This window comes from Rhinopithecus roxellana, chromosome 17, assembly GCF_007565055.1.
Source record: "Rhinopithecus roxellana isolate Shanxi Qingling chromosome 17, ASM756505v1, whole genome shotgun sequence".
In the NCBI taxonomy this organism is placed as follows: Eukaryota; Metazoa; Chordata; class Mammalia; order Primates; family Cercopithecidae; genus Rhinopithecus; species Rhinopithecus roxellana.
The window spans coordinates 5,010,423-5,024,146 of record NC_044565.1 but is presented as its reverse complement, the minus strand read 5'-3'; the positions used below and the strand labels follow the sequence as shown (position 1 = coordinate 5,024,146).

At 66.8% G+C, this 13,724-nt stretch overlaps 1 protein-coding gene across 21 annotated transcripts in view; it reads right to left on the bottom strand.

Annotated features, from left to right (window-relative positions):
• PLEC (plectin) overlaps positions 1-13,724 on the bottom strand; it is a 62,297-nt gene that overhangs the window by 15,808 nt on the left and 32,765 nt on the right. For 6 of the 21 annotated variants that reach the window (XM_010375262.2, XM_030920938.1, XM_010375276.2 and 3 more), the window contains 19 exons: positions 7,376-7,437; positions 7,146-7,160; positions 6,895-6,984; positions 5,903-5,980; positions 5,718-5,810; positions 4,588-4,754; positions 3,836-3,951; positions 3,649-3,755; positions 3,438-3,557; positions 3,262-3,357; positions 2,963-3,090; positions 2,645-2,738; positions 1,795-1,949; positions 1,400-1,709; positions 1,241-1,318; positions 1,006-1,167; positions 737-841; positions 537-632; positions 139-264 (listed from right to left, as the gene is read on the bottom strand). In XM_010375262.2, the coding sequence (XP_010373564.2) occupies positions 139-264; positions 537-632; positions 737-841; positions 1,006-1,167; positions 1,241-1,318; positions 1,400-1,709; positions 1,795-1,949; positions 2,645-2,738; positions 2,963-3,090; positions 3,262-3,357; positions 3,438-3,557; positions 3,649-3,755; positions 3,836-3,951; positions 4,588-4,754; positions 5,718-5,810; positions 5,903-5,980; positions 6,895-6,984; positions 7,146-7,160; positions 7,376-7,437 (2,198 nt within the window). Of the gene's footprint in view, positions 1-138; positions 265-536; positions 633-736; positions 842-1,005; positions 1,168-1,240; positions 1,319-1,399; positions 1,710-1,794; positions 1,950-2,644; positions 2,739-2,962; positions 3,091-3,261; positions 3,358-3,437; positions 3,558-3,648; positions 3,756-3,835; positions 3,952-4,587; positions 4,755-5,717; positions 5,811-5,902; positions 5,981-6,894; positions 6,985-7,145; positions 7,161-7,375; positions 7,438-7,857; positions 7,988-8,099; positions 8,378-11,065; positions 11,298-12,420; positions 12,643-13,281; positions 13,420-13,724 lie in introns of those variants that run through there. The other 15 variants (XM_010375263.2, XM_010375277.2, XM_010375272.2 and 12 more) reach the window with 11 other exon arrangements.

Here is a 13,724-nt window from a genome sequence, read left to right as displayed (position 1 = left end):
CCTGTACACCCCCCATGGTGCCTCCCAACCCCTGCTGGCCCCTCCAGTTGCCCCCCCCCACCAGTCTCCAGGGTATCCATGCAGCCCAGACTCCAGGCCAGCCTCTGCTGACATGCCCCTGCACACCCCTTCCCTCACCTGGGCATCCTGCAGCAGGTCCTCCAGCCGGGTGACGGTGGCGGAGCGATCACAGCTGTACTTCCTACGCAGCGCCTCCTGCAGCTTCTGCAACTGCCCCTCGGCCTCCCGCACGTCTGAGAAAAACTGGGGCAGCGGGAGGGGGTCACGCCGGGCTACCTGGGACCAGAGCCCTAGCCCACAGCTCTCCCAGGGCAGGCCCAAGACGGGGGCACTGAGGAAGGAGTGGCAAAGCCCCCAGGAGGCCTGGGGAGCATCCCTGGCTAAGGCCCCGGTCAGGCTGCGGGTAGCAGCTGGCAACAGATAGAAGGGTTGCTGACTGGAGCTGCTGAGGGGGTCCAGGGGCTCCTCCAAGGCTGCCACTGAGCCACAGTGGGGAGGGGAGCTCCAGTTCTCACCTGAAAGTAGGCAGCGTTCTCCTTCAGGTGTGCCTCGATGCAGCAGCACAGCTGCAGCATCCAGCTCCACTGCGTCTGCAGGGCTGCCTGGAAAGACTACAGGGCAGCAGGTCCTTGTCAGTCCCACCTGGGGCCCAGCATGGCCCCCTCTGCAGCCCCGCCCCTGCCCAGGGAGCCCTGGGTGGCTCCCTCAGCCCTACCTCCACCGTGGGCCGGGCCGGGTGGTCCTCCCGCAGCAGCCGGTCCCCAGCACTCTGGAGCTCCTTGATCTTCTTCTCCTTCAGCTCCAGCTCCCGCATCAGGGCCTGGCACCAGGGCAAAGGGTCTCAGGGCTGGCCGGCCACACCCAGCTTTGCCAAGCTCCCAGCAAACTCGACCCAGGGCCCCCACTGGTCTCTGACTACAGGGAACAGCCAGGGCACAGCGGGGAGGGGGCTGTGGGGTTCAAGGGCGCTGGGCCACCCCTCACCGAGTAGCTCTCCTTCTTGGCAGTCATGTTGGTGTTGCGGTCGCTCCAGTCGAAGCCCACCTCCTCCTCCTCCTTCTCGTTTAGCCACATTAGCTCCTTAGTGGCAGCTGCCACAAAGCTGTGCAAGCTCTCCAGGGACCTAAGGCGGGCCTTCGAGGAGTTCTGTGGGCAGGAGGGTGCGTGTCAGCAGGCCGCGGACTACCCACCTCCCCCAGTTGGCCCTGCCCCCACTCACCAGCAGCTTGGCGTACTGCAGGTCCAGCCGACCCAGGCAGTCACGGTAGGCACCCCGGGTGGCGGGGGAGAGCTGGCCCTGCAACAGATGAGATGGTGAGGCCTGCAGTGGCTGGGCCCAGCCCACCCCCTCCGCTGCCCATCGCTCAGTGCCACCCACCTCATCACTCCGCGCCCGCTCAATCTTGGCCCGGAATTCTTCGATGGACTGGTGCAGGCCTCGGTGGCTGCCCAGCTGCGCCTCCACGCTGGGCAGGTCCACACCCCACTCAGCGCCATCCACACGGTGCTGGTTCTCCTCTACCCACGCCAGCAGGTCCTCTAGGTAGCGCAGAGTGGAGTCCTCCAGCTCAGGGCGCCTCTGCACACTCTGCAGAGTCGCCTGGGTTGCAGGGGCCGCCACGCCTGCCTTCAGCCGGAGGTTGTACTCGGTGCGGATGGCTACCAAGCGCTCGTGCAGACGGTATACCCTGGGGCAGTAGAGGACTCAGGTAGGTGTTGGCAGGCCTGGGGCTGTGTGGACCTGGGCATCAGGGAGGGCAGGGCGGAGCCCACCTGCGGTACATCTGCTCGCCCTGCGGGTGCCGTCCATCCTTGAGGGTCTGCACGTCATTGAACAGCAGCCGGATCATGCTATCCGCTTTGTCCAGGTCCCGTTCCACCTCCCCTGCCCGCTGCGGCACCTTGCCTGCGGCCAGCAGCCGGACATCCTGCAAGGTCGTTGTCGTGACTTGGAGCACAGCCGATCCCCCTCTGACCTCACAGGGGCCCTGGCCAAGACGGCCACCCTCACCTGCTTCCTCAGCCTCAGTGGGCCCCTGCCCCCGTCCCCATCCTTCCCCTTCCCTCCCTGCCCACCTCACGCATCTTCCTGCTGGCCTTCTGGGGGATTGGGACCAAGACCAAAGTAATTCTGCCCAGTCCAGAAACCCATACCCCCATGACCATGTCCGTGGGGTCCTGGGCCTCATTCTCCGTCACCCACCCCAGGTAACTCCTCTTGTAATGCTGTGTGGCCCTGTCCTCCTGGGCAAGCAGCGTGGGTTGGGCCCTCCCCTCACCTCTCCCCTCACCTCTCCCCTCACCTCTCCCCTCACCTCTCCCCTCACCCCTCCCCTAACAGTAAACCGCTGTAGGGGAGGGGGCCTGGCGGGAGCAAGGCAGTCGCCCTGGGTTCTGCCCGGTGACCAGAAACTAACTCTGCCCAAAGCAAGCTGTGAGAGTTGGCTGCACTGTGAGAGTTGGCTGCAGAGGGAGGAGCTCAGGCCTGGACTCCCCACCGCATGCCCCGCCCCTGCCCCTGCCCTAGGAGCCCAGGCAGACAGCCCCCTCCTGGCTTTCCGGCTGCAGGGCGGGGCAGGCTCCTCTGGCTTCCCTCCCGTGCTGCCTGCCCCACACCCCTTACCGACTGCAGCAGGGTGTCGGCCTGGTTCAGCTGCTCCTCACACAGCCCCGCCTCCATCTGCAGCTTGGTCACGATGCGCTGAAGACACTCCAGCCTGCAGCAGAAGCACGGGGAAGGGGCCGCGTTGGCCGGGTCCGGCACAGCCCTGGCCACAGACTGTAGCTCGCCTCCTGCTCTGGCCTCCCTGCCTGTGGCCCACTGTCCTAAGGCCAGTAGGAGCTCGGGTTCCCCCACCGGGGGCGGGGTGGGCGGGGGTTTCCTCCCCAGGCAGTGACTCACCCTCGGGTGGTTCCCCTGCCACCACAGGGCCCCACCCACCTCTCAAACTCGCTGCGGAGCTGCTTCTCCCGCTCCAGGATGGCCACGTGCAGCTTGCCCCACTCTTTCTCCACGTCCAGTGGATGGTAGCCAGGGGGCACCTTGAGCTGGCCTGCCTGCACCGCTCCCTGTGGACAGGGGCCAAACTCAGGCCCTATATGCAAGGGGCAGGGGATGGGGCGCAGGGCCCTCAGACCCCAGCCCACCAGACCCGGGACAGCCCTGGTCCCAAAAGCAGGGCCAAGTCGGGCTCTGGAAGAGCCTTTAGGACACCCCCCCCCTCCGGCGGCCCTACTCACCTCCAGCGATTGGTAGATGCCCTTGGAGCGGTTCTTGTCGGCCTCCTTGGCTGGAAGCTCCATCTCCTTAAACTTCAAGAACTGAGACCACAGGATCTGCCGGGGGATGAGGGTGTCGGCAACCATGCCCGGCCCTCAGGGCAGGCCCAGGACCCCGCCCCGCACAGCAGGCCCACCTCGATCTCCTCGAAGCTGGAGGGGAACCTGCGTTCCTCGAAGGCAGCAGTGTGGTGCCGTATCCACTGCAGCAGCAGCAGCACCAGCTCCCGGTACTCCTGCCAGCGCAGCTGCAGCTCCTGCGGGCAGGCACAGGCAGGCACGGATGGCTGTCAAGGGCCATCGGGGCATCCAGGCCCAAGCCCCCTGCCCTCCAGGCCCCCCACTCACGTTGGCCCTCACCCCATCCTGCACGTCTGGCACACGGGGCATGGCGTCATACAGCGACGAGACGTAGGTGATGATGGACTTCTCGTCGGGCTGAGGGACATCCACATCTGCAGGGAAGGGCAACTCAGCGGGGGCTCTGGGGCAGGCAGCAGGGGAAGGGGCAGGGAGGAGGGCCACGCAGACGTACCCTCAGGGTCCAGGAGCCGTGTCACTCCCAGGTCCCGCTCCGCCACAGAGAAAGCCTGGTCCAGGTTCTCCAGGTTGGTCTGCCGGTACACCTTGTTCATGTCGATGAGCATGGGCCTGGGACAAGCAGGTGGCTGGTCAGGTGGGTGGGACAAGACCAGCGGCCACACCACACAGGCGGGTGCACAGGCTTGCTCCTCACACATCCCAGCAACCACGGACCCCGCCCCACACTCACCCTGAAGGTACGTTGCCACACGGGCAGAGCTGAAAGCGCCCTGCCAGCCCCATGCCCAGGAGCCAGGGCACAGCACAGAGGACTGTGCAGAGCGGAGAGTGCCAGGCAGCGCTCCCTGCAGCCACCCTGCCCACCAGGCCCCTCCGGAGGTGTCCACAGCGGGCACATGCTCCTGGCTGTGAGGACCACCAGGCCCCTCTGGAGGCGTCCACAGCGGACACATGCTCCTGGCTGTGAGGACCACCAGGCCCCCCCGGAGGCGTCCACAGCGGGCACATGCTCCTGGCTGTGAGGACCAGCAGCCTGCAGGACCTCCAGCCTTGAGGAAGCGGTGGTGCTTCTGAAGGGCACCCGGGTAGGGCCGGGCCCTGAACTCCACCACCCCGAGGCGGCCAGCTGGCACTCATCTCTGTTCCTCCTGCCCTCCTCCCTGCCCCGACGTGTCTGAAGTTGCCTAGCGGAGGCACTGTGGGGGTGCCCCCAGCCCACAGCCCCCTGCCCCCGGGGCCATGTACTTGTGCCGGTGGATGATGGCATTGAAGAGGCGGCCGTCTCTCCAGCTGGAGGTGAAGTTGTCACATCGCAGGCCCTGGTACCCTTCCACCATGCGCTGTGACCACAGCAGCAGCTTCTCCTTGGCCGTCATATCCTCCGACTGCCCACTCACCTGGATGTCTGAGATCTGCCCACAGCGGACAGGAGGCCACAGCTCAGCCACGGCTGTCAGGCCTGCCCTGTGCCCACAGCCACATGCACAGGGGCAGGGGCAGCTCGGCACCCAGGGCAGTGCATGGGGCCACCAAGCTAGCCAGGGCAGCACTGGGCTCCAGGGCTTTCCCTGTTGGGAAGCTGCTGGGACTGGCCATGCCTCGGGGCCACAAGTCCAGCCACTCCAGCTGGTAGCATCTACCACCATGTAGCTCAGAACCCCCAACCTTCACTGCCACCACACAGCAGGTGCCCACTCTCCTAACTGGGGAGGGCTAGGCTGCACCCTGCACCTCCAGGGGCTGGGATGGAGCAGAGTGGAAGGACAGTGGGCATAAGAGGAGCCCATAAGTATACACCTAAACCTGGCCCAAAACCCCCAGGCCTGGAAAAGGCTGGGGGTCAAGCTCCATCCCTGGTTTTGGGCTGGCAGGTGGGGCCTCTGGCAGCCTGGCTTTGCACTCAGTGGCATGCTCAGGCCAGGTTCTGCCCACCCACCCCTAGCTGCCTGTCGTCCTGCCAGCCTGTGTGACTCAGCTGCCGTGCCAGCACCAGGCTCTGCCTGCTCAGCTCTCAGATTTGTGGTTTCCTGTGCAGCCAGGACAAGCAGCGGGTGACTCAGCCTGCGCTGCTGCAGAAGCCTCCCCAGGGCAGGCACCGGGGCCTGCATTCCTCCATAGGGAGGCTCCAGGCCCTGCCCAGCCAGGGCCAGAGGGCACGGATAGGTGGCCTCAGAGAGAGGCCTGTACCCTCAGGCCACAGATCCAGTCCAGGGCTGTGGCTGGCAGGAAGGCACCCAGGCGCCACCATACCTATGGTGCCAGCCACCTCCTGGGCCACACCCCAGCCAGAAAGCGGATCAGCCCGCCAGCCGAGGAGCCCAGGCTACTCCGCAAACTCCTGCAGGGGGTGGGGGTCCTGGGGGCAGGCGTTCTACCTGGAAGTGCAGAATGATTGTCCAGATGAGGCCAAGGGTCAGCTTGGGGTTGCCGTCGGCAATGTCGTCATTCCTGATGTTCACCAGCTTCACCTGTGAGGGAGGGGCTCTCGGTCACGGCCCACAGGGCAGGGCTGGCTTAGTGAGGGGCTGGGTGGGGCCCAGGGCCAGGTAGGCAGCCTTACCTGGCGGTGCCGGAGGTAGTCCAGGGCAATCTGGACATTCTGCAGCTTGTGGAAACGCATTCTTCCCTTCTCCCGGGGCTGTGGGGAGGATCGGTCAGCACCCATAGTGCAGCTGCAGCTCCCAGGCCCCACCCTCAACACCCCCTAAGCACCGCAGTGACCGAGCCAAGGGTCTTCCCCAGGGGGCAGCAGCCCCTCTCATCCCAGGTTCACCCTCCCCCGCAGGGAAAGGGAGGCCACCGGCCCAGGGGCCAGGCCAGGCCCATCAGGGCTTGGGAAGTCCAACGATCCAGGCTGAGGGAAGGAAGGAAGAGGTGGGAGGAGACAACAGCCAGGAAGCCTCATGTGGAGGGCAGTGGCACTAAGGGGGGTCCTCCTGCCCGGCAACGGCAGCCACAGCAGCTGCTGGTGGATCCCAGGCCAGCTCTGGGCAGCACGGTGGACAGGCAGCTTGACACCCAACCACCTGCCCGCCCAAGAGCCAGGCAGGGGTTGGCCGATGGGCCGCCAGCCCCCAGAAAGCTGGGCTCCATGGTCTTGGGGAGCTCCCGTGCCGCTGCGGCCAGCAGGCACAGCCACTCACCAGGCGTGAGCTCCTGCTTACGTCCCGCTCCCTCGGCTGCCCAGCCAGAGCAGGGCAAAGGGTAAAGGGCAGAGGTCAAGGTTCAGAGTCCAAGCAGCAGAGAAACCAAAGCAGAGCAGAGCGTGAGGTTACTGTGCCAGGGCCCCGATGTGGAGGGCAGCAAGGCCCAGAGCGGCCGAGGTCCGAGGGTTGCGGCCACTCCCAGGCCAGGCCCTCGACTGTGATGCCCAGCAGCCTGGGCAGGAGGCACTGCCAGGGACGAGGCCAGGCTGCCCCCAGGGAGACGGCAGGAAGGGCTAAGCTGGATTCTGAGTAGAGTGGGCGGCCGGAGAGGCCCCAAGGAGGGAAGGCAGGCAGAGGTCTCCAGGTGGGGGCAGGCAGGGCCCGGAGGGGGCAGGGGCACACGTACCAGGCTGTCCCCCGAGAGGACTTCCAGCAGGGAGATGAGGTTGTGGCCATCACGGAGATCTTCATACAAGTCACTGATGTGCCTCTGGGCCTGTGGGGACAGCAGCAGCTGAGGTGGCCAGCCCCCCGGAGCCACCAACAGTCCCTGGGAGGCTGATCCACCGAGTGGGTGCCAGTACCAGAGGGAAGGAGGCGGGGGCTGAGTCCCCCAGGAGCCCATGGAACACACCCCTGCCCCGCGGAGGCACCTACCTCTGCCCTCCAGTGCTGCAAGAAGAGACCAGGAAAAACCAGAAGGAAGAGGAGGAAGAGAGAGACAGGAGCAGGCATAGGGAAGAAAAAGGACAGAAAATAACAGGTTTCAGAGATGAAAGGTGAGTGCACAGGCAGCATGGGGACAGCCTTAGGCGGTGGGGGCCACCCTCCCTCAGTGGCTCCCGCAGCCTCGGCCCCTGTGACACACACGAGCACGCACCACCCACCTTGATGAGGTGTTTGTTGACCCACTTGGTGAAGGTTTTCTTCTGCACACGATCCCGCTCATCTGAGGGAAACAAGACCAGTTTACCTGGGGCCTGGGAGAAGCCCCGGAGGCCCTCCGGTGACCACCATGCAGACACGGCAGCCTGGCTGGCCAGGTCCCGCCTGGGGAGCCCCAAAGCCTCCCTCAGATCACACACTGAGACCCAGGCGCCCTCACCCGCAGCCCAGCCAGGACAGCGGAGACCCAGGTGCCAGGGGCCCAGGCGCCGCCAGGTGCACCACCCCACCCGACTCTTCCCCCGAGGAAATGGGAGGGTCCTGGACCGCACCCTGAGCCCAGGGCACACATGTCCTGTCCTGCACTCCTGCCGCCCCCTACAGACTGAGACCCAAGCAGGGGTGTGGCAGAGCCAGAGCCAGGGCCAGGGCCCGCTGGGGTGTTAGAAGGGAAGCTGTGTGTGCTGCTGACAGAGCAGCGAACCTTCCCCAGAGCGCAGAGTTCCTCGCCCGTCCAGGCCTTACACCTGATGCTCAGAGGCCCCCCATCAGCCTCGTGGGCTCCTGTTGGCCCACTCTGTGTTGGGTGGGGATGGCTGGCCCCCGACCCTCATCTCCAAGACCAGCCCCCCACCCGGTACCAAGGCTTCCTGCCACAGGATGTGGGCCTTCCTCCCACAGGGGCCCGCCCTGCCTGGCGGGGGTGCCCAAGGGGAGCCCTGCTACCTTTCTTGCCCTCAGAGGCCCTGAGCACAGCCAGGTACAGGTTGTCCTCCGAGCTGGTTCTCTTTCGGCCCAGGCCCTCGGGCGCTGGCACGCGGAGCTGGTTCTGAGACATGCTACCCCCACACCTTCGTCGCCCAGACCCTCAGCCTCGGCACAGTGCTCCGGGCAGCCCCGCGTGGCACACAGGCAGCTGAAGGCTGGCAGCCCCACGAGACGCTCACTCGGATCAGGGGCACAGGCTCAGCTCAGAGCCCCAGTCGATGTGGCCACTCCCTGCCTGCTGTACTCCCTGGCGAGGTGGGCCCGCCCCTAAGGCCCCACCCTGCCCAGGCCGCCAGGGAGGGGAGTGTCCCGGCGGGAAGGAGCAAGAAGCCCCCTCCCCCACAGACACGCCCTCAGCCCGCCAGAGACAGGAAACCGGGGTTTCCTCACCCATCCTGCCCAATGCAGTGCCCGAGGTGGGCACGGGGGGGCTGGCACTTCACTGCACACCAGACGGTGCCAGGACCACAAAGGAACACAGGCCATCCCCACGGCCACCCAGAAGGACCCCCCAACAGACTGAAGGGCTCCCCCAATGGGAGGGGCTCTGAGGCCACACCTCTCTTTGGAGCTCCCTCCAGGCCCGGGCCACGCCCTACTTCAGCCTCTGCCCACCCACCCTGCCGCGGAGGACTCGGGAAGCCGCTGACACCTGGCTAGGGGAGGGGGCCTGCTGCCCGTCAGCTCTTGCAGCACCCCAATCACACCTCCTCACAGACCTGCATGAAGCGGGGAGCACACCCTACCCCATGGTGCCTGCCCTGCCCCAGCGCAGGCCAGGCCACTGCTCCGGGGCCAGTGGGGTCCCACGCCAGGCCTAGCCCCTTCCAAGCTGCCCATCTGGCACATCCTGGAGCAGCGCCCACCTGCAGAGCCCACCCTGGCCCAGGCAGACACCTTAGGCCGGAGGCTCGAGGACTGACTCATGGAGGCTGGGCCCCGTGGGGGGATGGAGCATCAGGAAGCCCCAGGAGGGGGGGGCCCTGCCAGTGAGTCAGGGATGGGGAGGGGGCCCAGGCCTGTGACTCACAGAGGGGAAGCGACCCCAGGGGTGGGGGGTGCTGTTTGCAGCTGGGTGGGGCTCAAGGGAAGCAGCCTCCTGCTGTAAAGGGCAAAGGGCAAAGGGCCAGCTCTGGTTGAGGCCTCTGGCTCCCTGGGGTCTGGGGCGGAGCTGCCTCTGGCCAGCTTCTGGGCCTGCCCAGCCCACCCGACCACCATAGGAAAGAATGCGCTGCCCCAACCACAAGAATGTTCCAGCCGTACATCAGGCAGATTCGGTCCAGCTGGGAGCTGCACTCAGGCCTTGGTTCTGGGAAGAGCTCACCCCACCCCATTCCTACTGCCCGTGAGGCTGTGAGGGAGGGGGTGCCCAAACCCCTCAGAGATGAGGAAGCCCCCACGCCAAGGGGCACGGTCAGCCCCCAGGGCTCTGCCACGTCTTACACCCCACCCCACAAAGACACCCCTTGGTCTCCATGCATGGACTCTGAGCCTGGCGTGAGATTCAGGGTGACCCTCGTGCTCTGCCTGTCTGGCCCAGCAGCCTCCAGAACCTCAGGAGTCACAGAAGCCCCCAAACCAAAATCTGACCCCGTACGGGTCAGCGCCTCCAGTCGTGTGCCAAGGACACCCCGCACCCCACACCTCTGCCACCCGTCCCTGGGTCCAAAGCCTCTGGAAACACTGTCTGCCTCTTCAGAAGCCCGGGGCCCAGCAGCTATCCTGAGGCCAAGCACGACGCCTGCTGGGCGTGAGGCTCTGGGGGCCCGGCCGTGACCAGGTGGCTCCTGCCTGTGGGAACGGGGCTGCCACTCTGCTGAGGGGCACAGCGTGAGATCCCGGAACAGCCAGGGAGGTGGGCACAGGGAGTCCAGGACAGCTGGAAACCAGGAGCCGGGGCCAAGGTCCAGGACCCGCGTGGGCCCCACCCTAGTCAGGCCCCCGTTCCAGCCTTCTCCCTGCCACTAACAGGCCTCCAAAGATGCCACCCTGGGCCGGGCCAGGGACAGGAATGGGGCAGGGGCTCAGGGAAGGGAAAGGGCAGGGTGGGGAGAAGGGCTGGGGCAGGGCAGGGCTGGGGCTGGGTGGGCTGGGGGCTCAGTCAGGGGCCTCCACCTCCCAAGCCTGGCTCGAGTTCCCCTTCCCCACTTCCTGCCTCTGGGCGCCTCTTTGTTCTGAGCTCTTCCCTCGTCATCACCTCCCCTCCCTACCAGCCCAGCCTGCCTCTTTGATCCCTACCATGGATGCCCCATTCCTCTTATTCTGACCCTAAAACCAACAGACACCCCCTCCCCACGGCCCTACCCAGCCAAGCCACACCCACCCTCTACAGCTGTGGCTCAGTTGGCTCTCCCACCTGGGACGTACCCAGAACACCCCCAGCTCAGGTGCCTCTGCACACCTGCCTGACACCTGTGCTGTCCAGGGCAGCTGACCCTCGGCCGCCAGCCCAGGGTCCCTCACGACAGGCACTGCCATGGCCCTCTGAGGAGTGTCGCCCCCCGTTTTATAGGTGTGGATGCTATGGCTGAGGTCCCGCCGCTAGTGGAGACAGTCCTAGGACGGAAATCCCAGGACTAGGGAGGGAATCCCACTGGCCCAGCACTGCAGCAAGTCCACAGAAGGCCTGGAGCCCCGCCTTCAGCACCTCCTCCCTCCCCCGCGTCCTGGAAATCCGGGCCAAAGCCCAGGCTGACGCGAAGCCGCTGGAAGTACGCCAGCCCCGCCCCCTCCAGCCCCTTCTCTGGAGACAAACAAATGGGGGTAGGGGAATATCGCCCCGCCTGCTTCCCCAGGTGTTTCCGGAGCTCAGGGGGCAAGGCTGCACCTGGCCAAGGCACCACCCCCGTCCCAGGCCGGGCGGCGGTTCCCAGCAGAGACCAAGCCCCACTAGGTGAGAGCGACGCCCACGCCACCGCACCCACCTACGCAGCACAGCTGCCGGTAGAGGTAGCCCCTGCGGGCCCGCTCGCAGCCCCCGTCCAGCCAGCACGGCCGCTCCAGCAAGACCTCCCTCGGCGAGGCAAAGGCGCCCCCCGCCCCCGACATGCCGGTCACGGCCTGAGCCCCGGTTCGAACCCCGGACAGTGCGGGGAGCTGGACCGCGGCTGCGCCTCTGCTTCCAGCCCACGCTGTGAGGCCGCCGGCTTGGCTCCCCACCTCTTCCACCTCCCCCCACAATCCGCCCACTGCGGGAGTGAGGCCCAGGCCCAAAGAACCTGCCCCTGGCGCACAGCCCCGCCCAGCGCAGCCAGGAAGCCGCGCCCCAACCCACGGGCCGGGCTGGGAGGCTGCCCCGGGACTGCCGCGGCATGGGAGGGGCCTCCCAGCAGGATGGCACTGTGGGGCCCAGGGAGGAAGGCAGGGCATGGGGCCAGGTGGTGGGCAGACAATGCTAGGGGCAGAACCGAGGGGCTGAGCCACGTCTGGCACCACCTGGGAGTAGAGGCATCCTCTGAGCCAGGACCGTGGCCGAAGGGGGCAATTGTGGGCTGAGGTGGGGGGACAGGGACAGTGTCTGGTTCCGGCCAAAAACATGGATGGGGAAGAAGCCCTCAGCCCAAGTCCCATCCTGGCAGCTGAGTCCCCGGCAGCTCCGAAGCCCCATCTCGACTCATCTCAAGTCCGGGGATCCAGCAGAGGAGCTGAGCCAGGCAGCGCCCTCACTGCAGGAGAGGTCCAGCCGGCCAGGTCCCCGATAGGCAGTCCCTCTGGCCAGAAGCCCATGCTTGAAGCTGCCCAATCCCCAGAGCCCCGCCCCAGGCTCCATTCACTCCAGCCCACCCCATCCTGCACTGGGCACAGCTGCCACCTGGGACCACAGCCCAGGAGCTGGTGACTTTGAGCAGGGAGGGCAGGGCACAGCCTGGCTGCCCCCACCCCCTGTGGGGCCTGAGGGCATGAAGGCACCTGCCTCACCTGTGTGCGGCTCCACCCCCTGCTCTGTGGGCAGGGAGCCACCTCTACTTCAGTGATGGCCGGACAGGCACCTGCCCCACTTGTCCCTGCCACGGCGGCTGCCACAGGCTCCTGCCCTGCCGGCCTCCCCTTCCACCCTCCCCAGCACAGGCTGCAGGCTGAGGGCCACCGCAGAGCCCGCCCCGCCCTGGGACTGCAGCAGGGTCAGGGTCTACACTGCAGGGTGGGGCGGGGGGCAACACTGCTTTCACTGACATGCAGCTTGGAAACAGGAAGAGGAGGGCACAGGGAATGAAGGGGCGGGAGGCAGGCGGCCCCTCTGCCCCGCCCCAAGTCCCTGGCAGCCACCAGTCGGGCTTACCTTGCTCGTCCTGTGCCCACCGACGTCCCCTGCGCCAGTGCCACACAGCGGCCAGGGTGACGACATGGCCCACAACCACCAGGGAGGGAAACAGGCTGCCTGAGGGCTCCATGGCCACCACACAGAACCGCCAGGGCTGCCCTTCCTGCGCTGGGAACCGGCTGCTCCAGGCTAGACAGCCCCCTCCCTGCATGCAGGGTGAGCGAGGGGGAGCGCCGGGACCGGAGCCTGCCCTGCCCGCAGGACCGCCCCATACGTGGCGGCAGCCCCGCGACAGCTCCCGCCCGCCTTCTCTCCTCCTCCCTGCGCCGGTCCGGCCCTGGGCACCTCCCCACCCTCACTCCCCACCCGGCCGGCTCAGCTGTCGCTGCGCAGAGCTACTGACACTCAAGGTTAGCTGGCCTTAACCCCTGCGTCCCCGCAGCCACACCCGCCGGGAGGAGGGGCCAGCCGCATGCTTGGCCAAGCTGCAGCCCCCCAGCACTGCCCGCGGCCTTGGCACACACCCTCCCTCCCTCCCAGCCTCCCCCTGCTGTCCCCACCAGAAGAGGGGCCTGAGCAGCCCACGCCGCCTCCAAGGCTGCCCTCTGGGGAGAGCCGACCGGCATGGAGGGATGCCAGAGCCCCCAACCCAAGCCTGCAGCTGATCCCACCGCACTCCCTCACTTCGCCCTCCTCACCAGCCCCAGCGCCCCCCGAGTGAGACTGGGGCTGAGGGGGTCTAGGTGAGGGCGCACGAGGCAGGCTGCGTGCAGGGCAAGGGACAGAGCCCCTGGCCTCCAGCCTCAGCCCCAGCCCTCTGGCTCCTGTCCCCAGCAAGGGGCCGGGATTTCACAAGGCTTTCAAGGGCTGCCCACCTACCGGGCACGATCTTCATCGGGGATGGTGGCAGGAGCCCACGGGGCAGACAGAGCGGGCCAGGGGTGTGGGAGGTCACAGGCCCCTCGGAGGAGGCACAAGCCACCAGCGGCAGCGTCGGGTGGGAGGAGGGCACGGCCGGCCGTGCCGCCGTCAGCAGCAGCTTGTGGGGGAGGGGAGCGGTGGGCAGGGACCCAGGGGATATAAATATCTGAGGAGGCGCGCGAGGACCGTCACCACCCAGACTTAGAACATGACGTGCAGCGCGAGGGCACCCAGGCCCCGCTGCAGTCGGGTCTGGCTGGGAGATGCCACCCGACACCGCGGTCCCCCAGCTCCCACAGGGGTTCTAATACAATACAGCAGGGCGCAGGGGGGCGCAGGCTCACGTCCCTGCAGGAGGGGTGCAGTCCCCACCCACCTGCCCTGCCCACCCAGGGGTCCTC